The following is a 21950-nucleotide window of genomic DNA, read 5'->3' on the forward strand; positions in this document are numbered from 1 at the left end:
AACACCACAGCATTTGCACTCTTTGTTATCTTAATGGTAAATGCAGTAGGTTTTGCAGAGGAGAGAAAAAGCTGGCCTCTAAAAAAATTCTCAAGAGAGAATGTCATGTTGGAGGATAATGTGGTCATCCAATAAATGCCTTGTTGGAATGATTAAAACAATTGTCAAATACAAGACAACTCAAAATCCAGTTTCAGGCACATGATGTGACTCAACCATTTGTCTTTCTATAGTTACAAGGTTATTCAAAGGTTATTGAATAACCACATTACATACATGCATGTAAGAGAGAGCATGCATTTCTAAACTAGAAGGTAATTGGTGTGGTCATCCAGCAGGTGTCCCTAATGTAAGCCCTGCAGAATTCATTTGTTTACACATTAGGTGGTTTTGTTACCAGGTGAGAGAGGACCAGTGAGCAGTGCCAAGTGTGGTACCTGAGGTGCCAGTTGTGCTGGGGAGGCAGAGAGGCAGTGAGGGCAGGAGAGGAGGGTACGGAGCAGGCTCTCCAGCCTGCTCAGGGTGCCACCATCTCTCCCACCTGATGCTATTTACTCACGCTGCATTTGCTGCCTGAGTGGTGTGCATTGCAGCTTTTTAGTTTTCTGGGATTTTTTTGTTACCTTGTTTTTCATTTTTACGGTGGGGAAAGAAAATCAGAGTGGTGGATAAATAGCGTAGTTGGACAAGGCTTTTTATTCCTTAACAGGGTGATGCTGTGGCCAAGGTTTATCTGGGTCGGAGAAACCTGCAGAACCGGTATCTTCATACATCTCCAGGTTTGTCTGTAACACAAGGAACAGGACAGGCACATTGAGGCTTTTAAAATGACCTCTAGCAGGCAACTGGAGGAGCCTTGAGTGAGAAGCGGCGGTGGCTATGAGCAGCGTGAATCGACAGGAGTGAGTGTTGCATCCCTACTTGCACCCACTGTATGCTGAATCCATAATAAAATAGTCACAGTACCAGAGATGGACTCTGCTGCTCTTGCACATGCAAAACTTTTGAACTGGTTGCTGTTGATTCTGGTTTGCTGTTCTGCTGCTGCTTATGTGGATGAGCCCAACCTGAGCAAGAGTTTTCATGAACCCGATCACGGGGCTGCTGTTGGCTCTTCAGAAGATACCAGGCTACCTGTTTTCACAGTGGACTATGACCATGTGCAAATTCCCTATGAAGTTACTCTTTGGATCCTCCTTGCCTCTTTTGCAAAAATAGGTAAGTAGAAAATGGGATCTGAGTCCACCTACCTTGGCAAGAAGTTAAAAATGTACCATGTAACCAAGTATCTTCCATGCATTTTTGTAGCTGGGATTGTTTTTATAGTTTCTGTCCTCTAGAAGAGCAGGTATGTTCAATACCATGAAAATACCAAAATTCCATCTCTGAATCCTTCCTGCTGACTTAACTAAATATATGACCTCTAAGCCTCGTGTTTCTTGGGTTGTCCCTGCTAGTGAGTAGCAAGAGAGATCCCTTACACAATGTTGTCCATCCGTTTTTCTACTCTTTAAACTTCATAAAATATGAGAATTTACAACCTGTAGAAATCAGTAAAACCAGACTGAGACTTCAAGAGTATTGAACTGAGGGGGGAGAAAAGTGGGAAGAATTCTTTGATTATGAGGATAATAGGGAACATTTCCCCATGAGCCTCTTTTTTAACATTTGCTGTTTAAAGTAGTAGGGACTGAGAGTGTAAGAGGGTGTATGTCATAAGAGATGTAGGGTAAGTACCTTTTGAATGCATCCCAACACATCTCTCATTAGAGCCCTGTGTAGGCATCTGAATGAAGAAAGAAAACTCATGGAGGAGTAGGGACTGAAACTAAATAAGCAAATATGGCTCACCCTGTGTCTTAAAAGTTTGAATGGCTGGGCTTTAATTATTTTGACCATTTAGAATTTTTGCAGCAATATCAAATAATGTGAAGTGCTGCGCATACTTGATGTCACTGTCTTTTTAATCTTTCCATGGGATTTTCAAACATTAATATGGACCAGGATGGTAGGAGAGATTAGTGATTTTCTGGAGCTGGCCTGAAGATAAACATTTTTCATATCATTGTCACAGAATTGATGAAAACCTTTACCACTGGCCATAATTTGCCAGTTTCAGAATAGCTGATGATCTCAATTACATTCCTGTATACAAATGTCTTCACTGTTAAAATAACCAAAATTTTCACAGAACAAATTTATTGGTATGGCATCAGCAGGGCATGCTAGCGGTGAGCAAATTAATCAATTTCTTTATTCATGATCCATAAATCACAGGACTTGAGAGATGGTACATCTACTCAATATTCTTGTTTTTGAGTAAGAAATAGATACTTTAGATGAAATGTGTGATGTCTCCTAAGCATACCATTTCTTTGGCTGAAAGTTTTCAGATATTATTTTTGATGAAAATTCTGGAGCTACTGACATCAGATCTACTTGGATGAAATAGATAGGTTGAATAATCTGGTTACTCAGGGAAGAAGATTTCCAAACTGTTAATTTTTTTTTCAGGTATTATCTTCTTTCTAGGTCAAGATTTCAGTATGGGAAACATCCCATACTGAAAAACCCAGCCCATCTGAAAAAACAAACAAACAAAAAACCCACCCAAAACAAAATGCAAAAACAACAACAGAAAACAACCAACCAACTTAAAAAAAAAATCACCATGTCCACTGAAACATGTTCTGAAGTGCATTGTCTACCTGGCTTTTAAATACCCCCATGGATGGTGACTCCACCACCATTCTGGGCAGCCATGCCAGTGCCTGACAATACCCTTTTTCTGTAAAACTGACAGAAGACTTGAATATAATTTTTTTAGTTAAAAAAGGATGAGTAGAATTATTATCTTAACATACTTTTTGATAAAACAGCCTCCTAAAGAAATTTTTTTTAAATTTCAAAAATGTATTTTTCTTTTCCTTTATATTTGTATACTGCCAACTCAAGAGTCACAGAAATGCAGTCATGTCCCATGTTATGGGATGAAAGTTGGCCAGCCTCAGGCATGGAGAGACAGCCACTGGATTTATAGGTTTCTTAGTCTGTCTCTTTCTTGTAACTTCTGAACATTTCTAGCTGAGGCATCTCAGTATGACTGCCCAGTTCCTGGCACAGCAACTAGATGAGCCACAGAAAGTATCTTACTATTGGTATCAGTAGTTATGTCAAATGGGAAGAGTTACATGAACACAGCAGTAGTACCTAAGGGCTGGCAGGAGGAGATTGACACTCACAGCATTTATATGGGAAGTGTTGCACTTTCTCTGTAAAGCAGCTCGGCTACATCTGAATTCGTAAACTAAGAGCATCCTGTAAGGAAGCTGTGTGTGAGTGTCCATACCATGTCAGCATTGGTGTGCTCATCCTCAGCTCTGACCTGTGCAGCCAAATCTTCCCACAGGCAGTGCCAGGGCAGACTGTGGACCAGGATCTGTTCCCACAGGCAGTTTGGATGCTGTTGGACCCACCTCTTGTTGGGGCAGGGAACAGAATTTGGCTGGATGGACACAAGATGAACCTTTCTGTCTGGAAAAGGTCTTTGGACTGCTTCATTTGCTAGTGTGAACTAAGCCTTTATGCTAGTGAGGAAAAAACCCCTACCCCTCAGGTCACACTATTTTCTGATACTTGATGGCTGCTGGTAATTCTTTCAGCTCTGCTGAAAGTTCTGTTTACCTTAAATAGGAACAGTAGTTTTCCCAGAAAAGCAAAGTTAATCAGCTCCTACAAAGCCTTATCTTACTGTGGCTTGGTTCCTACTGGTACCTGAACTGCTTTGGACTTTTTAGTGTTCATAATTACTCACTCCCTCAGCCTGTGGATCAGCTAGCTGGAGTCTGTGCAGTGCTTCAGGGGAGCCCTGGAAGTCAAGGAAGCTGAACAGACCATGGGATCTGGGCTGCTTCCTGATCTCCTGGGCTTCTCCAGGTTCGTGGGCAGCTCAAGTCTAGTGGCAGCTCTGCAGCCAGAGTCCTTCCTCAGCACTGTGGGGGAGCTGGCCTTAATCCTGCAGACAGGGATGGGGGATCCCTTTGATAGCAGGGATGGGGGACAATGCTGTGCCTCAGAGGTTTGGCAGTAGAGTTTGGGCAGTAAGGATTCTTGAAGAATATTTTATTTCTGAATTGTAAATTACATTTTCAAAGAGGTTCATGTATTCCCAGACTCAGCCATGCCTGTTCAGAAATGGAGAACTGGGAAGTGGGAAAATGAGATTCATGGGCACACTTTTCCTCCTCTAGTGATACAAGCCTGGGAATATTTCATTTTGAAAGGAACAGTACTATCTGTATACTTACTTTCACAATCCTAAAAGCAAAACCTGTTTGTCTGAAGACAAAGTATCCAAAGGCAGGCAAAATATCTGACATCAGGCTAGTTTAAACTAGATTGATAATCCAATGTTTTATTCAAGGTTTCCACATATATCACCGATTACCAAGACTCATGCCTGAAAGCTGCATCTTGATTGCCATTGGAGCCCTAGTAGGAGCAGTCATCTTTGCTTCTGACCACAAATCTCCACCAGTGATGACCACAAGTATTTACTTCTTGTATCTCCTTCCACCCATTGTCCTGGAGGAAGGTTATTTCATGCCAACTCGCCCTTTTTTTGAAAACTTTGGGTCCATCCTGTGGTGGTCTGTGCTGGGATCTCTACTAAACTCTTTTGGGATTGGCCTCTCTCTCTATGGAGTCTGCCAAATCGAAGCTTTTGGCCTGACTGACCTGAACCTGCTTCAGAACCTGCTCTTTGGCAGCATGATTTCAGCTGTGGATCCTGTGGCAGCTCTGGTAGTTTTAGAAGAAGCCTCTGTTAATGAGCAGCTTTACATGATGATCTTTGGAGAGTCATTGCTAAATGATGGCATAACTGTGGTGAGTTTCTTTCCACTCCTTTCTCTCTTTGGGCTCTTTGGGCCTGTTGAGTTATTGGGCACAGAGCAAGAGCAGCTCTAAGGAGATCAAAGATAGATTATTTACTTTACAGATACTCCATTACATGCATGTAATTTTAAAGTATGCAAATATCATATATTAAATCTTTCAGAAACATAATTTTAGAGATGCTGAAGGAGGGAAACATAGCCATACACATAGACATTACCTCTTGATCTTGCATTCATTGAAATGGTTGGATGACCAACAGTTAATTCTGCTGGTAAGATCAGTGAAAAACCTAGGAATGTTCTTTACATTGTGCAAAAAAATAAGTAGAAAATTATACTGTTTAAGACTGAAGACAGCATACAGGAGACCCTGCCCTGTCACATGCCTTAAAAACACCCCTGCAAAAACCACCCAAAACCCAGATCTGGACAATCTCTGGAGGCTGCACTCCTTCCTCAGTCCTTTCTTGGAAGTTGCCCAGAGAAGTTGCCACCAATAATGTTGCATAAATCCAATTCTCACAGTAAAAATATCATCATCTGACAAATTATCACATTTCTTGGCAATTTTATCTTTAGTAACCAGAAGCAAGGCTTCTGCAATATGAGAGATTTTTCTGTGTTATATTTGTTTTTCTTTTCTTTTTTCTCTTCTCTTCTCTTCTCTTCTCTTCTCTTCTCTTCTCTTCTCTTCTCTTCTCTTCTTCTCTTCCTTTGTTTTCTCTTACTTTGTCTTTTTTTCTCTTTCCCTTTTTTTTTAAAAGGAAAAGTGTTTTTACAGAGCTCCTAGTATTTTTCCCCTTTTCTCCTTAGTTCTGCTGAAACATGGAGTAACCTGGAATTCTAGGTGTTTGATAGTTGACAGAAACTCTTAGAAAACCCATTTTTTTCAAGGAAGAAATCTCAAGCAGGAAATTAATTGGTCAGAAAAAACCAGGACTGATTATGTGCTGAAAGTCAACTGTAGGTTAAGGAGTTTTGCTAGATAAGATCTTTACAGAATTTAGATCACAGGAATCTAAGCCACATAAAAACTATGTTGATACTGTTGTACATGAGGTACAGCACCACTTGAACTTATAAAATCTGTACAGAGTTCATTGCTGAAAAGATTCAAGGGAGAAGCACAGTTTACATGTAATGCAAAAAGGAAAAGGAAAGAAGTAATTTCTTGCAGCCACATCCCATTGATCATAAATCCTTCCTCTCGGTGAACCAGAGGATTAGGCCTGATGTAGAAGTGTTGCTTATCTTTACATGCAAATGGCTTATGTGTTGTGGCTGTAACAAAATATTTCCCCAATGCTTCTATTCCTTCCACTTGTCTTTTTGGTTCCTTCGAGTGCAGACCTCAAGAAGTAATACCTCTTTCTCACTCTGGACAAGCTGGTTTTGTGCTTTTTTTTTTTACTGGCTCTCTACCTTGCCTTTCCTTTGCTCCCAGCTGTTATTTATGATGTGGGTGCAACTAGTGATGGTATTTACATGAACTTTCAATCAAGATCCTCTTACAGCATAAATGTGCAGTGACAGAAAGCCTGTAAACCCAGCAATATTTAGGCATTCCTCAGCAGCAGTAGGTGTGTTAGCAAAAGAGATGCAAGGGCTGTAAATGGGCTGTGTTGGCTACAGCACTGTGAGTTCTCTTTGCCTCACATCCCCTCATCTTTGGGGAGCTTCTCACAGCAATTTTGTAATCCATTTGTCAGCTCCTGCCGATGCGTCTCTGCATAACCCACCTCTCACTCATTTTCTTGGTGTTCACATTTCTTCGTGGCTCCCTATGAGAGAAGACAGAACTGTTTGTCACCTGGATGGAGCCCAATAGGTGGCTTTCACCTCTATGATACCACACTTGCTTTGTAAATGTCTTTAAAACTGTTTACCTCAGATGTCTCATCTTACCATTTCCTCCCCATTTCTCTCTTAACTTTTTCTTTTGAGTCAACTCTCTGTTTAAAAAGATAATATCACCGAGATATATTAGGCATACGTATTTTTCTATTGTTTAAATACAAATACCCCCAGTTCTCTCCAGTCTGATTATCATCTTGAACATTTTTTTCCTAGCAGGAAAATCTGATATGAATTTTGCTGAACTTGTGTAATACGTTTGAGGCAACAGCTGCCTCTCCTATATCTAGTTCAATATTTTAGTATAAAACATTTGCAAAATAACAGACTGGAATTGGAAGGATGATTTAGGAGTTATACCTTCACCTTAAGGGACTTGGGGAAAAGTGAATAATTTACCTTTTTTACACATTTGTAGTTTTTTCCATTCTCCTCAGTAGGTCCAAGAGGGCTTCAGGCCCTATTAATTGCATTTTTTCCCAGTTATTTATGAGTGAATTGTTAGCATCAGAATAGCACAGACAGCAGTAGGACTGGTCCTGGCATGTATCATACGTTACTGGAGTTTCAAAGCCTTGTTCAAAGCAGTCATGTTGGTGAATACAGTGCAGATTTTATTCAAAGATGAACATGTGTGACCCTGATTTTGCTGTCGAGTTCTTCATGCCTCTGAAGCTCTGCTCCTGCATATACATAAACCATTTCTGTTTTTACAGGAGGCGAGCACCTTTAAGGATCAGGAAACAAAATACTTCCCCTGACTACTTAATCTCTGAGGCTTGATTTTAGAAACACTGAGAGCACTTATACATCATGGTGTACTCAAAATTAAGTGATAGTCACTGTTTTTTTCTAATGATGCCCTCTCTTCTTTGTATGCAGTATCAGAGTACTTAAAGAAATCTACAGCATGATGGAAACACAAGTAAAATTCATTCTTTATTTGAGGGGATTTGAATTTACCCCTCTGGTATTGCTTAGGAAGGCTTTGGCCAGTGGGATGTATGGCTGCCAGGGAGGAGGAAGATACTCTCTGCTCCTGCTGCTGAAGCTGGACTGTGTTCAGAATAAAATTAAATACATGTGGTCAGAAGGAGTTATCAGTGTGGAAAGAGTTATCAAGACTGACTAAGTTAGTGATTAAAGCAGTCACTTAGAAATCTTTATTTTTTCCAGTGCTTCTGATATGGATGGTATGTGCAGTGTTTGAATCACACAGATGGCTGGAGCAGGGACAAACCCCTGGGGAGGTTCCCTGGTGGCAACAGTGCCATCATCTCTTTTTCCTTTCTCTGGTTTTAGCAGCTACCCAGCCACACTACATGGTAATGTCACCTCAAAATAAAACCAAAGCATGACATTCTCAGAGTTGTTAAATGAGGCAGCTATCAATCCATCCTTTCTTTTTAAGTGAATAAAGGCATACTAACCTGATTCAGGCTTTCCAACCACATAAAGCCTACTAGAAATCCATTTACTGGCATAAATGATGCAAATTGACAGCTGAGCAGCAGTTACATGGAGCCTTACTTGTATGATGCAGTGCAGGGTGTTCTACACAACAGTTTACTTCCACAAAGCATATTACAAAAAGAATAAGGATAATTTATTGTATTGCCATAATTTCCATTTTATTGCCAATTCGGTTATATCATGGAGACATGTTAGGAACTAGAAAAGGAGAGAAAAACTTACTAAGTCATTTGCTGAGGGTAACTTGCATTACTCCTAAGTCAGCATAGATCTATGTCTTAGTATAATTTATAAAGAATCACGAGTCTTGGGGAGAGGTTAAAGTCTGCAAAAAAGGTGGAACAGAAAGAAAACAGGATTTATAATGAAAAGCTTATATGGTAAGCACAGTAAGGTTTACTGACTGCTGGAGACATGCACCTTCTTTTTCTTATCTGCCACTGAAGAATCTAATTTCATACCTAGTCATGAGGAAAAAGGGGCTGTGGGTGTTTTGTTACATGAAACATTTTGTTGTGCTTTGTCTCTCTCTGGGAAACAGTAGCAATGAGCCTCCTGGAGAAGGAGCTATGTGACAGCTCAAGGTCATATGGTCCCACTAGCAATTTAGATTAGACAGTCGCTGGAGAATAATTATTATCCTAATGAGCTTGACTCTTCTACCTGCAAATATCTGCTTTAATCTTCTTAATAGATTCTGGAATTTACTATTTGATGAAGAAAGACCAAAGAAAACCATATGAGGCAAATTGCTTTGGTCCATTTTGCCTTTTTGAGCTAATGCTTTAATGCTTTAACACCTTCAGAGAGCTGCTGTCTTTAGATGTTCCCCAAATTCTCTTGGAAACCAAAAGGTGACTTTCATGTGTTACATACATCCTGTAAACAGTTCTGACAGGACTTAATGTTAACCAACTGTCAGCAGCCTCTAAGTCCTTTTTATTACTGCACCACTCATTACTGTGGAAACTTTCTATTAGTTTCCAAAAGTGGATGAAAAGTGGAATGTATTGAAGATTTTTCACCAGGAGTTTCTTCAGAAGAGAAAATACTGGTAATAGAAGTGTGGTAAGCTTAGCTGCTCTCAACTAAATGAAATAATATTTACAGAATAAATTATGTAATGTAGCAAATCCAATCTTTTTTTTCTAATCTGTCATAGTTTTCTTTTTTATTTTTGTCATTTCAAGCTTTCTAGTCAAAACATATGTGTGAAAGGTCTTTAAGCCATTCAGAGTGCCACAACTTTTGTTTCCCAGTCTGAGACTGGCACAGAATTCTTGGGAAGGAGGTTAAATGGCATCAAACCCAAAAGATGCGAGGATAGGGAGGCCCTTGCCTTGCCTTGCCTTTCTTTTCCTTGCCTTGCCTTGCTTTGCCTTGCCTTGCCTTGCCTTGCCTTGCCTTGCCTTGCCTTGCCTTGCCTTCCCATTCCCAGTGCAGTTTCCATTACCATTCCCAGTGCTGTTTTGGGATTTGTATGTATCAAGTACTATTGAAAAACATTTAACATTCCAGAGTCCATGTAAAGAAGCTCATCCAGTCTACTGATCATATATACAACCAAAATTTAATTTAAATCAAAAGCATGATTCTTAGACACTGCTTAGCTCTATCGTGAGTCAGAAAGAGCATATGGACAGGAGAGCCTGGGGTTGCTTATGTAACCAGCTGGGCATTTGCTGAAAGGACCAATGATTTAGTTCACCTTCACAAAACAACAATGAGTGTTTTTTAACTACTTCAATTGCATTTGCCCCCTTCCCGAGTTTTACTTTATTCCATAACCATCTATGCTTCTTTTATTTTTAATATTTTTAGGACACTTAACAGAGATTTAATTCTGAGACTTGTTAAGAACCAGCTGAGATTTCAACTGTTACTCTGCTGAGCTGTCCAAAGCAATTTCAGGCACACACACACACACATACACACATGCACACCCTTATTAAATAAGTAAACTTGCCAGTTTCAGAAAGATGCCTGACCACTGTCTCCTTTTCACATGTAGGTTTTATACAACATCTTCATTGCCTTCACCCAGATGCACAGGTATGAAGAAATTGAATCCATTGATGTCTTCGCTGGCTTCGCTCGCTTCTTTGTCGTGGGGCTGGGGGGTGTGGTGTTTGGCATCGTCTTTGGATTTGTTTCAGCCTTCATGACCCGTTTCACTCACAACGTTTCTGCTATCGAACCCCTGCTGGTCTTCATGTTCAGCTACTTGTCATACTTGTCTGCTGAAACCCTTTACATCTCAGGCATTTTGGCGTAAGTATCTCTTACAGCTCTCTTGAAGCTCTCTTGAAGGAAGGGACATTGTATTGAGGAGGTGGTTTGTTTGCAGCTGGTACAATATGGGAATTTTCAGTCTCTGGCCTTGAGATCTACAGTGAATGCTTCTAATGGGTCTGTAAAATGCAGTAGTAACTAGGAAAAGCAAACCCACAGATAGTGTAGGCATAGATGTACTATTGAGGAGTGGATATCTGCTTTAAAAATTTTTGGATTTTTCCCTGTTGGAAAAATATTGCACGTTGTAAAATGACTAGTGCTGCCACCATCTGACTGCTGTCTCTGAGAAGATGAGCAGAATGAGAGAATGATTTGATAGTAAACTAGGTATTTATAAGCTGCATTTATCTACTATTTATAAACAGCATCACTAAGAGGTCACAAGAGGTATGAAAAGAATTAGCAAAGAATCTCCAAGAAGTTCTTGCTCTTGTATGCAGCTGTAAACATCAGCTCTAACATAGTTTAGTGAAATGCCATTACATTTGAACAGCATCACTGGAACTGAAATTAGGCAAAACCCAATGACTGAGAACATCAAGCATACATGCACATCCAGTGTGCATATTTATATACATACATATACCCATCTATATGAGTACTGAAGATCATATTTAAACGCCATGAGGTCAGATTACTACTGTTTTCTTACAGTACTTTGATGGTGCAGGTACCTGCTTCAAAGAGAAAGCTGTCAGGTCTAGTAAGTGCAAAAAATGTGGAGAGGGTGAATAAGGGTGTACTGAGTCAATCATAGAATCATAGAATGCCAGGTTGGAAGGGATATCAAGGATCATCTGGTCCAATATTTCTAGGTAGTAATATGGTTTCAATTAGATGGCCCAACACTCTGTCAAGCTGAATTTTAAAAATGTCCAGTGTAGGGAGATATACCACTACCTTTAGCATATAATATATGCCATAATTGTTCATCAACAATAAGCATTCAGTTTTGGTCCCTGCTATACAAAAAAGATGCAGACAGGCTGGAAAGGGTCCAGAGAAGGACCACAAGGATGAGGACCACAAGGATCTGAGGACTGGAAGACCTGCCATATAAAGAAAGGCTGAGAGAACTGAGTTTCTTCAGTCTGAAGAAGAGAAGGCTTAGGGGAGACCTTATTGCCATGTACCAGTACATAAAGGGTGGCTACCAAGAAGATGGAGACTCCCTTTTTAGAAGAAGTCACATGGAAAAGACAAGGGGCAATGAGTGAAGGTTACTCCTGTGGAAATTCTGATTGTACTACAGAGTATTGTGGGAAGGGGAGAGAACAGCAGCAGGGAGGGACTCAGAAGAGAAAGGAAGGAGCAGGGGTGAAAGTGAGGGTCTTTATGATAAAGCTGCTTGTAGGCAAATTTGAACTAGACCATGCTGCCAGGTAGCAGAGCACAGGTGCTGCAGAAATGTGTTCCCTTTATTGAGGACAAACTGATTCAAACCTAGGAAATATAAGTGTGTGGTTGTTGATATCCAGACAGGTGCATTTACAAACCTCCACTTGTCAAACTCTGATCTGTTTTTAGTTTTAGACCAGAATTGGCTTTTTAAGAACAACCTTTGCAGGACCACCTGGGGAAAAAGTACTTGAATATTTAACCATATTAATAAATACTTAGAAAGCACATATATATGTTGTTTGGTTTTGGGTTTTTTTCTGAGCAATTAGACAAAAGAAAAGAATGTTTTACTATGTTTTACATATCCAACATGTTTGCTCTGGTTGAGGTAGCTGGCAACTGTAATTGAGCAGTGTTAGACCTACTACTATATGGTATGCTCTAACACCATATAGGCCCTTCCCTTGCCTCCACTGCCCAAAATTTCTTTTGTTTCTTATTTTCATTAGAGTGCTGAAATTATTAGTAAAAAAGGAATGTTAAAATAATTGAGATTTATTATCCTAATTGCTTCATTAAGGATATTATTGCCTGTTTTAAGGGTAGGAACCCATTGTCAACCTTCTGAATTATTGAGGAATTCATTCATTTTTCACTTCGATCATGAAAGTCTATTATGCATGTGTCTCTGAATGTCAGCAATATAAAATATTAATACCTAATGGCCTTGTCTCAGAGTGTCCTTGGACCTGCTAAACATCTCAGCTCCACTGGAATACCGCTGAGATTTCTTCAGCAGAAATGAAACAAACAGAAACTAGATGAAGGGTAACTTAATGACACAGTCAAGCATCCTCTGAATTCACAAGTTCACAAAAATATCACCACAAGCAGTACCCAGAGACTAAAATAATATTAGTAGAAACTTGATAGATGACAGAATATGTTACTAGCATAGCACTCAGTCTATCTGTTTATCTACAGCTGTGGAAAATTAAGGCAGACAGAGGAAAAAACCAGCAGCAGAGCTGCTTAAAGACTCCCTTAGTAGACTGCTGCTCTGTGTGATTCTTACCAGCATCTGTTCTGGGTGACTGGTGGTGCCTCTGAAGCAGACTGAGGTATCTATTAATAGAGAAGAGATGGGAAACATCCCTTTGCTTCCTTAGGCACATGCCCCACACCCTCAGTAACTAAAAGAGGGGATGAACATCTCTGTAGGATAACAATTTCCCTCTGCTGTACAGAAATGAGCTTCTGTAGGTGGACAGCTATTCAAGATGACCTGCCCAACATTCAGGGAGTCACCAGGAGCTTTGACCTGGCACAGGACTACCACCATGTTCTGCCACCACAATTTCAAAGGAAAAGACCACTAAGAGGCAGGCTAAATCCCTCAAAACAAAGGGTTGCTCAAAACTGACCCGCCCTTTATTTGAGATTCAAATATTTGGTGCTTGGTGGGTGTGTGTTAGGCATTCAGGACAAAATGGACTTTGAACTGGAACACCATACCCTCACTTCCTTGTCAGGAAAGCTGAGTGGTTTACTTCCTTTTTCTTGTATGCAAAATTGCTTTGTAAAGCTGAGTGAAGATGATCTTCTAGCTAATAGAACAGCTAATGTTATTGAAGAAATGAAATGCTTCTTGGTAATTGAGAGGCCAGAGGCTGATGATGGAAAGTGCAGGTGATGAAGGGTAAGGCTCTTCAATGTTCTTAAATGAAAAGTAAACCAGGCTGTGGCTGATCTCTGATGTTTTGCCTGGTACAGGATGACAGCATGTGCAGTGACAATGAAAAAATACGTGGAGGAGAATGTTTCCCAGAATTCCTATACCACAATAAAATATTTCATGAAGATGTTGAGCAGTATCAGTGAGACCCTGATATTCATTTTCATGGGAGTGTCTACAGTGGGAAAAAGCCACGAGTGGAACTGGGCCTTCATTTCCTTCACTCTGCTCTTCTGCCTCATTTGGCGGACACTGAGTAAGTCAGCTTTTGCAGGAGACCTTCTCTGCACTTCTGAGAGAAACCCTTTAGTGCAAAGGTATGTTAGAAAAGTCTGTACAGACTGGCATAACCGGTTTACTAAAGAATTTATTAGACTTACAATACTGACAAGTTAATTTCACAAATCTATATGTGGAGAAAAAGAGGGGAAAAGCCCCAAACAAATCTGAATACCCATTTCAAAGCACAGACTTTATGATTAGGTGACAAATATTGCCATGATTATGCCTATGTAGATACTTACATCTTAGTTAACTATATGCCCCCAGGTAAGTGGGCTTCATAATGATTTTCAAGCACACTGGAACTAGTGCATGTGAGAGGACCAAAAATACAATACAGACAACCTTATTTCTGACATTTTTTTAACTTCTGAATGTCAAAAAAGGCCATCTTAATACCTTTCTTTTTGAATTTCAGTAGTTTTCAGAGTGATTAATATTTTTAAAGAAAATGCAAAATCCAAACATTCCATTAAGTGGTCTTGGAGGAGATATTCAAAAAATTGAAATTTAGGCACCTGCTTCAGTTAACAAAGTTAGTAGGTCAGTTCCTCCACGTCCCTCTGGATCATCATGTGGGGCAGAAATCTACATGGAGCACCTGTCACCATCTCCTCAAGTCTTCATCCCTATATTACCTTTACATACAGAGCCCAGGCCTGAGTTCTGGGCATTGGGCCTGCATCTTCTGCCATGGTACTGAGGAAGAAAAAAGAGCTGTCAAGTGATTTCTCAAGGTTAGCTGTGCCCTGAAGGGGAAGGCAAAAAGGGGTGGAGAGGAAAAGGCACATGATATTTGCTGGAGGCTGGTTGATGAAGAAGCTGGAGAATATACTTTGTCTACCACTCAGAAAGGAGGAAGAAATGGCTGAAGATGTGAAGAATGAGGTCAGCCTTAAATGCAGTGGCCGTGATACAGAGGTTGCTGAGATCCTGACTGAGGAAGTTCACAAACAGCAGAATGACAGCCTTGAACTTCAGATTGCAGAGCTGGGAAAGGTAAAGTGGCTGATAATGTGGGAAGGGAACAGGCTGGAATGACGGGATCAAAATTCTGGTCTAGCATGTGGCTAATGGCATCTCCATGAGTTCAGTTCAAGGACCAATACTGTTTCAATGTCTTCATTACTGATCTGGAGGATGGAATGGAGTGCAGACTGAGCAAGTTTTTGGCTGAAACCAAACTGCTAGGAGCAGTCAATATTCTGGATAGTTTCAATTCAAAGGGACCTGGGCAGGCTGGAGAAACGGGCTGATAGAAAGCCATGTGTAGCAGGACGAATCCTTCTTCAGGGATCGATGCAGTAGCAGTATAGACTTGAGAGTTGTGCTCTAAACCTATCACTCACATAGTGGAACTAGCAAGATCGGACTGTGGCTCAATGAGCTACCAGCCTCTCTTGTGATTAGCCCAAGAGTGAGCTCCTTGGTGGGTGTGAGCCTCACCTTTTATTGGCCCCCTGGTCTTGCACATGCTCAATAGGGGGCCTGCCCTAACTGGGCACAGGTGGATTTGATACTGGCTCACACCCACTTCTTGGTAATCAGAGGCAGCTGACTGCTTTGTTCCACTACAGCCATGAAGTTCAAGAAAAGCACACACAAAGACTTAAATGTGGGTTGCAATAACTCCACACACCAGTATAGCCTTGGAGTCTAGTAAGCAACTATGCAGAAAAGGACCTGGCCTGGTAGACAGCAGACTGAACACAAGCCAAAATTTTGTCCTTGTGAGAGAGAGGCCAACTGTGTTCTGAGCTACATCGGCAAGTGTGTATCCAGCAGGTCCAGTGAAGTGTTTCCTCCTGTCTCTTCAGTGCTGGTGGAATGCTTGCTGTTCCCTCTCCAGTTCTGGAGTTTCCCAGGAAGGTCAGGGGAGTTGTGGTTCAAGGGAAGCAGAGGACACTAACCTGATCAGGGTTTGAAGCTCTGGACATACAAGGAGAGTCAGAGAGTGCAGACTGCATGCAGCATGGAAAAGTTATGGCATATGAGAGTATTTATTACTTTCTACAAAGTAATACATTTCTGAAGTTTAGGGTTCTAAAAAGAGGAGAGAGAAAAGATGGAGCCAGGCACTTCTGCAGAGCAACAGGACAAGAGGCAAGAGACAACAGACACAAGGTGGAACATGGGAAATTCTGATCAGACAGTAGGAACACATTTCTTAACATGAAGATGATCCAATATTGTAACAGCAACCCGGCTCTTCATTCTTAAAGGCATTTAAGACTTCACTGGAGCTTTGAGCAACCTGGTCTGATTAGCTCTGCTTTGAGTAAGGACGTGGAGTACATGACCTCTAAAGGTTCTTTCCAGCTACAGTACTCTTAACATTTGTGACCAGTTAAGTGTCGACACAAAACATCAGTGATTAAGGTGCCATTTCTTAAATCTCTCAGGTGGCTTATCCCAGAGTCAAAAAGAATACCACAGCAGGAAGAAGATTGCCCCTCAAAGCCCATACATATTTCAAGACCTTTGGCTTTTAAGACTGGGAGCCTTGGTGGAAAGAATTTAACAAGAGGAAAAAGAGGAAAGGGGAAGCCTGTAAAGGTTCAAGTACATTCATCTATAGAGCTCTGTTACATAGGGATGACACAAATACTCAATAGTAGTGATATTATTCTCTTGGGCTGACAGTAAAATATTTTCTTGCTAATCCTGGACCAACCATGTCCCCAATTTTTTTAAAGACTTATTTTTGGAGTCTGTATTGGAATATACTTCCAATCTGTCCAGAAAAAAAATCTCTCCTGATACAAAAGCTGTTTTGCTGCCACATGTCCATCCTTCTCTCAAACACCAAGGGGAGTGCTAGAGCTTTCCAGAGGAAGGCTGAAATATTTTCCACTAAATTTGTTTGCTAAAATGATTACATCATTTTATCTGAAGCTTGAATATAGTAAAGAGAATTGGCCTCAGGGTGATATCACACACACACAGCTTCAGTCTGTGTAGCTGATGTCTAGCATAGTTATAAGTAGCTAAAAAGTCTTACATAAAGTCATGTCCAGCAGCCTATATAAAATGATACCTATAATAATTGACTGAGTTTACTAGTGATAGCTTTGTAAAACAACACCAGTAATTATCAACATTTGTCAGCTTTTACTTCTGTAATTTAACAGTTTCCACACAAAGCATAGAACACATGTTTCTTATGGAAGATGAAGAAGATCAAATCAAGCAAATTGCTAAATGTACTTTATAAAGAAAAGCTGCAGCCCTTACACAGCCACAGTCAGTCTAATTTTAACTTCTCTTAAAAGCAAAATGGAATTTGAGAAATAGACAGAGAATATGAAACCCAATAAGCCAGAGGATTAAAAATGAAAATGCTATTCCTCTTTGCCTTTCAGTGAATCTGTCCATAGGACTTGTTTTAAATCACTGTTAAAATACTTTGGGCAGATACTGTGCAGAAAGCTGGAAACACTGCAAAGGAAAGAACTGGAAAACCTGTCATCCAGTGGTTGGTCTTGCTTACAGAACACTTTGGAGAAGAACCGTGCAACATAAATAGAGGAAGTAAATTTTTTCCTTTAATCTCACTTCTAAACTACATAACTGAATTTAAATCCTGAAGCAGTTTGGAATTATGGTCTTTTCTAGGAGACTATTTCACAAAAAGCAGATTCTGTCACCAGGCAAAGAAAGGTACAAGAAAGAAAGAAAGGTCTGTCAACAGCTGCATGAGCCAAGATGTTGTTTTACTTGGAATATTTTCCTTTCCCCCTTGATTAATAATTCTTCTGTCTTTTCCTCCCTCCCTAGGTGTATTTGCTCTCTTCTACATCAGTAACAAGTTCCGAACACATCCCTTTACCTTCAAAGACCAACTCATCATTTCCTACAGTGGCCTTCGAGGAGCCAGCAGCTTCTCTCTTGCATTCTTACTTCCAGTGAATCTCTTCCCAAGAAAAAATTTATTCATTACTGCTACTCTTGTAGTTATATATTTCACGGTGTTCATCCAAGTAAGTGTATTTCTTAATGGATTGCTTTCATGTAATAGAGGTGACTGAAAGCTTCATAGTGAATATTGCATTGAATTTGCTCTTAAATTAGGACAAACTATTGTATTCTATGGCTAGATTTAGCTCCACACTGTGTAATTACCCTTTCAGGGCTTTTTAGGTATTATTAAATACCATTGTTTTTTATGGGTTTTTTTTTGTTTGTTTGTTTGTTTTTTTATTTTTTTGTTTGTTTTTTTGTTTTGTTTTGTTTTGTTTTTGGGGTTTTTTTTGTTTGTTTTTTTTTTTTTTCCTCCAGAAAGTCTGTATTGAAAACCTGTGTCTTCTAAAATATTCAGGAAAAGTGCACTTTGAGTCCAAAAACCTTTAGATTCACTCCACACATGCTTTTAAGTTTTTCCAAATTTAGGAAGCATTTTAACTGTACACTACAACACAGAATCATGCCTACTAGTGGTGTTTCTCAAACCAAACAGAAAAGAGTGTGTTTGCTCTATGAAAGATTTTGAATTTTTTACTTTTATTTTTTATTCATCCTGAAGACTAAATGACATTTTAAAACCCCTTCTAAAAGAATATTAAAGACAAAAAGGTGAAAAATTCACATTTATAAGAATAGGTGTCTACTTCAGATCTTTGGTTTATTCCACTTGGCTGACACCTGGAAGAACTGGATTGTCTGGATGCCTTGCATGCCCTGTTCTGTATTTTCCCATACAAGTATCCCAGATACTCTAGGATGCCAATGGGGCACCATGCACTTAGATTCTACCATAATGCTTCAGAATAAGAAAATTGCTCTCCATGCAATTAATAGGTTATTCTTGTGTCTAAAACACAGCTTTCCTAACTGATTAAAATTAAAAAATCTTTCTTTCTTTTTTTTCCTTCCAAAAGAAGGTTAACATTTCAACTCATTTTTCCAAATGCAGGGAATCACAATTGGACCATTGGTTAGATATCTAGATGTTAAAAAGACAAACAAAAAGGAGTCTATCAATGAAGAAATCCATGTGCGAGTAAGTTTTTTATATCAATAACTGGTATCCTGAAAGAAAGAAGCCAGAAGGTATTCTAAAATAGCTGGAAAAGGAAATTCCTTGAAAGGAATTCACATAGAATCATCAAATGGTTTGGCTTGGAAGAAACCTTAAAGATCCTGTAGTTCCACCCTCCCTGCATAGGCTGAGACATCTCCCACAAGACCAGGTTGCTCAAAGTCCTGTCCAACCTGGGCTTGGGTATTTCCATCATTTAAAGACACCATTTCTAACAATATGTATGTTCAAACTGGTCTTTTTTCAGTCTGCTTCTATTATGATAGAAACAGAGAAAAGTTGACTGGAAACCCTGGTAGTTAACAATGATGAAGTTCAGTCTCATGATAATTTGCAAAATCTTCCAAGGATTTGTCAGTCAAGGCAAAGGTTAAGTTGCAGGGGACCTGGCTGTGTGCCATTGGTTTGAAATTTGCTTGACAGAGAAAAGAATTTAGGTTTTCGTCTTGTTAGAAAAAGAGGGCCCACAATCTGGATACTCAGTATCATCTGATAGTGGACATAGTCCTTTAATTGGGTCTATTTAATGCTGTGTGATGGTGAGATTATAACAGACTGACAGAATTGTCTTGTCCATCAATATATTGCCACTGCAGCCCTGCCACAGTGAGATCTTTGCCTTGAATTTTAGAGGAATGTAGATGCTTTAAGAATGAACTCACACTCTTCATAAAAATTAAAAAAAAATCTCAAAATCCTGTCAACAACTCTGCATTGGTCATTACATTATTTTCTCATAATGGCTACTTAGGTTTTTTTCCATGTTTGTTTCTCTAGTTGATGGATCACTTGAAGGCTGGTGTTGAAGACATATGTGGACATTGGAGTCATTATCAGCTGAGAGATAAGTAAGCATCTTTTACTGCAGCCTATTATAATGAAATAATCTATCTATCATATAAAATATAATAGGTAAATAGAATAGCAGATCAATCTTGTGCCCCATAAAGCTAAAATAGCATGATAATATTGGGGATGTGTGCAATATCTCTTTTTAAAAAGTGAACTCCTGAGTAACCATTATCTTCTGGGATTGCAGTGCTTGTATATTGCCTGCTAAATTGCTTCTGCACAAACAAGCAGAAAATGAGCCTTTTATAAGAAAAACATATCAGGAAACTCATGCTGCAGACATCAGCCTGTGCACATAGCTTTGGCATAAATCTTGAATTTGTGGCAGTGCTCCTTTAGATCTGGGTTTAGACCACAAGCTACATAAGAAGTCAGTGCTTCACTGACATTTGCTGTAAACCTTCACAAAGAATCTGATTAGTGAGTACAGATTCAATAATAATTAGTTACCTGTCCTGATAGGGCTTTACATTCAGTAATATTTAAAATCAGTGTGCTGAATGGAATGGTTGAGTTTAAATATCAATAGCTTACGCTATAGCTATAGCATAAGCAGAGAGCTTCAAGCTAGTTCCTGAAACACAGGACCTCTATTGTGCCTTTTATAAGCAGGATGAGGCAGTTTTGGAAAGCTCTGTGGCTCTTCCAGGCACTGCCCAAAGGAGATGGATCTGGCATTTTGATCTGCTGTTCCCTTTACCTGTTCCCTGAGGGAGCTCTGTGATCACACTGGCTGCCATGGCAGCATGTGAAGAGAAGTGTGGGAAGAGACTAATCATCCTTTTCCACAAACATCTTATTATAATGCTATGGGGTAAAAGTTCTCTTTAGTTATCCTAGCTGTACCTAGACTTCTTGCTGGAGTCCTCTGTCCCATCTTTCAGCACTGGACCCCAGTAATCCAGCCAGGGGAGTCTGTTGAAACTTGTGGCAACTCCTTCCATGACTGGGTTTCTCCCTGTGGAAATAATGAATTCAGAGCAAGAAGAAGGCAGCTGATTTTCATCCAGTTCTTGACTCTGTGAAGAGTAATGATGTAATGTGTTAGGGCACATACCTAGACCTAGAGGCTAAAATGTCCTCTTGGGTCTCACAGTATAGAGATAGCTCAAGGACATCCACTGGGAACACACCACTGTCTGTACTGTCAGTTAGCTAAAGAAATCTGGCCGGAGCAGTAATTCAATTGAAATAGCTGCATTTACACATATCTGTGACAAAATGTTCTCCCCTTATCTCACATCTACCCAACAGCTAGGAAAAGGAAATTTTGTCCAAAATAGCCATAAATGTAGTGTTTCCGCTCAGAGGCAGATTAAAACAAAAACCAAACCACTGTATATGCAGATATTTAATGCAAGAAGATTTTATTAAAAGGTAACCTCTAGACTCTTCTCTGGAAATTTAAAGACATTAGCAGATGTGTATCATAATTAATTATCTGAGCGATGACACTCCAGGAGGCTTTCAGTTACATAGGAAAACATAAAGAGCTCTAAGCTCAGTGGAAACATTTGTGAAACTATCTCTACTATTAATAGCCTTTGTTAAGAGAAAATGTACAAACTGTGCTACTCCGTAGTGCTTTTCCCAGCATTGTGGAGCACATTACCTTGCTGTGGTAAACAGTTCCTTTGAAAGAAATGTATAAGAAGACCTGTTGTTGTTCTGCCTGAAAGCACATACCTGTTCCAAAGTGCACACACACATTCACATTCAAATTATGCCCCACATTAGTGATATTTTACAATCTGCAGCAAGCAAGCACATAGTATTTTGTGATCCATTCAAATTCACTCTTATTCAGAATACAAAGAAATGTATTTTCCCTGCTCTAATTGTCAGGATTCAAAATTATCAGCAACATAATGGGCCCAAACTACTGTAACTGCTGGGCCATTTAGAGCTTCATTGGTGGCTGGCTGAATAGGCCAGGATTACTGTAAGAGCAGCTGCTGCTGTTATGCCCTCCTAAAATGCAATGTTTGTAGGAAGGCGTGGATACTGCCCATATTCTTTCCTGACAAATGTGGTGGTGTTAAATGCAAACACACACCCAGACTGCTTTTTTGCTCTGATTGCAGCTTGTTTCTTTCTTTTGTCTTGTGGGCTTTTCAATCTCTGTCGACCAGTAGACCATGCCAAATGTCCCCCTAAAGGTCTCCGCTCACCAGGCCGTCAG

At 39.8% G+C, this 21950-nt stretch overlaps 1 protein-coding gene across 1 annotated transcript in view; it reads left to right on the top strand.

Annotated features, from left to right (window-relative positions):
• The first annotated feature begins 956 nt into the window (after positions 1-956).
• The window catches only part of SLC9A4 (solute carrier family 9 member A4), a 32783-nt gene continuing 11789 nt past the window's right edge, over positions 957-21950 (top strand). The window contains exons 1-7 of the mRNA XM_030461294.1: positions 957-1218; positions 4424-4887; positions 10237-10496; positions 13635-13852; positions 17656-17858; positions 18791-18877; positions 19694-19764. Coding sequence (XP_030317154.1) covers positions 972-1218; positions 4424-4887; positions 10237-10496; positions 13635-13852; positions 17656-17858; positions 18791-18877; positions 19694-19764 — 1550 coding nt within the window. The 5' untranslated portion in view covers positions 957-971. The remainder of the gene's footprint in view (positions 1219-4423; positions 4888-10236; positions 10497-13634; positions 13853-17655; positions 17859-18790; positions 18878-19693; positions 19765-21950) is intronic.

This window comes from Calypte anna, chromosome 1 (assembly GCF_003957555.1).
Source record: "Calypte anna isolate BGI_N300 chromosome 1, bCalAnn1_v1.p, whole genome shotgun sequence".
NCBI classification, from domain to species: Eukaryota; Metazoa; Chordata; class Aves; order Apodiformes; family Trochilidae; genus Calypte; species Calypte anna.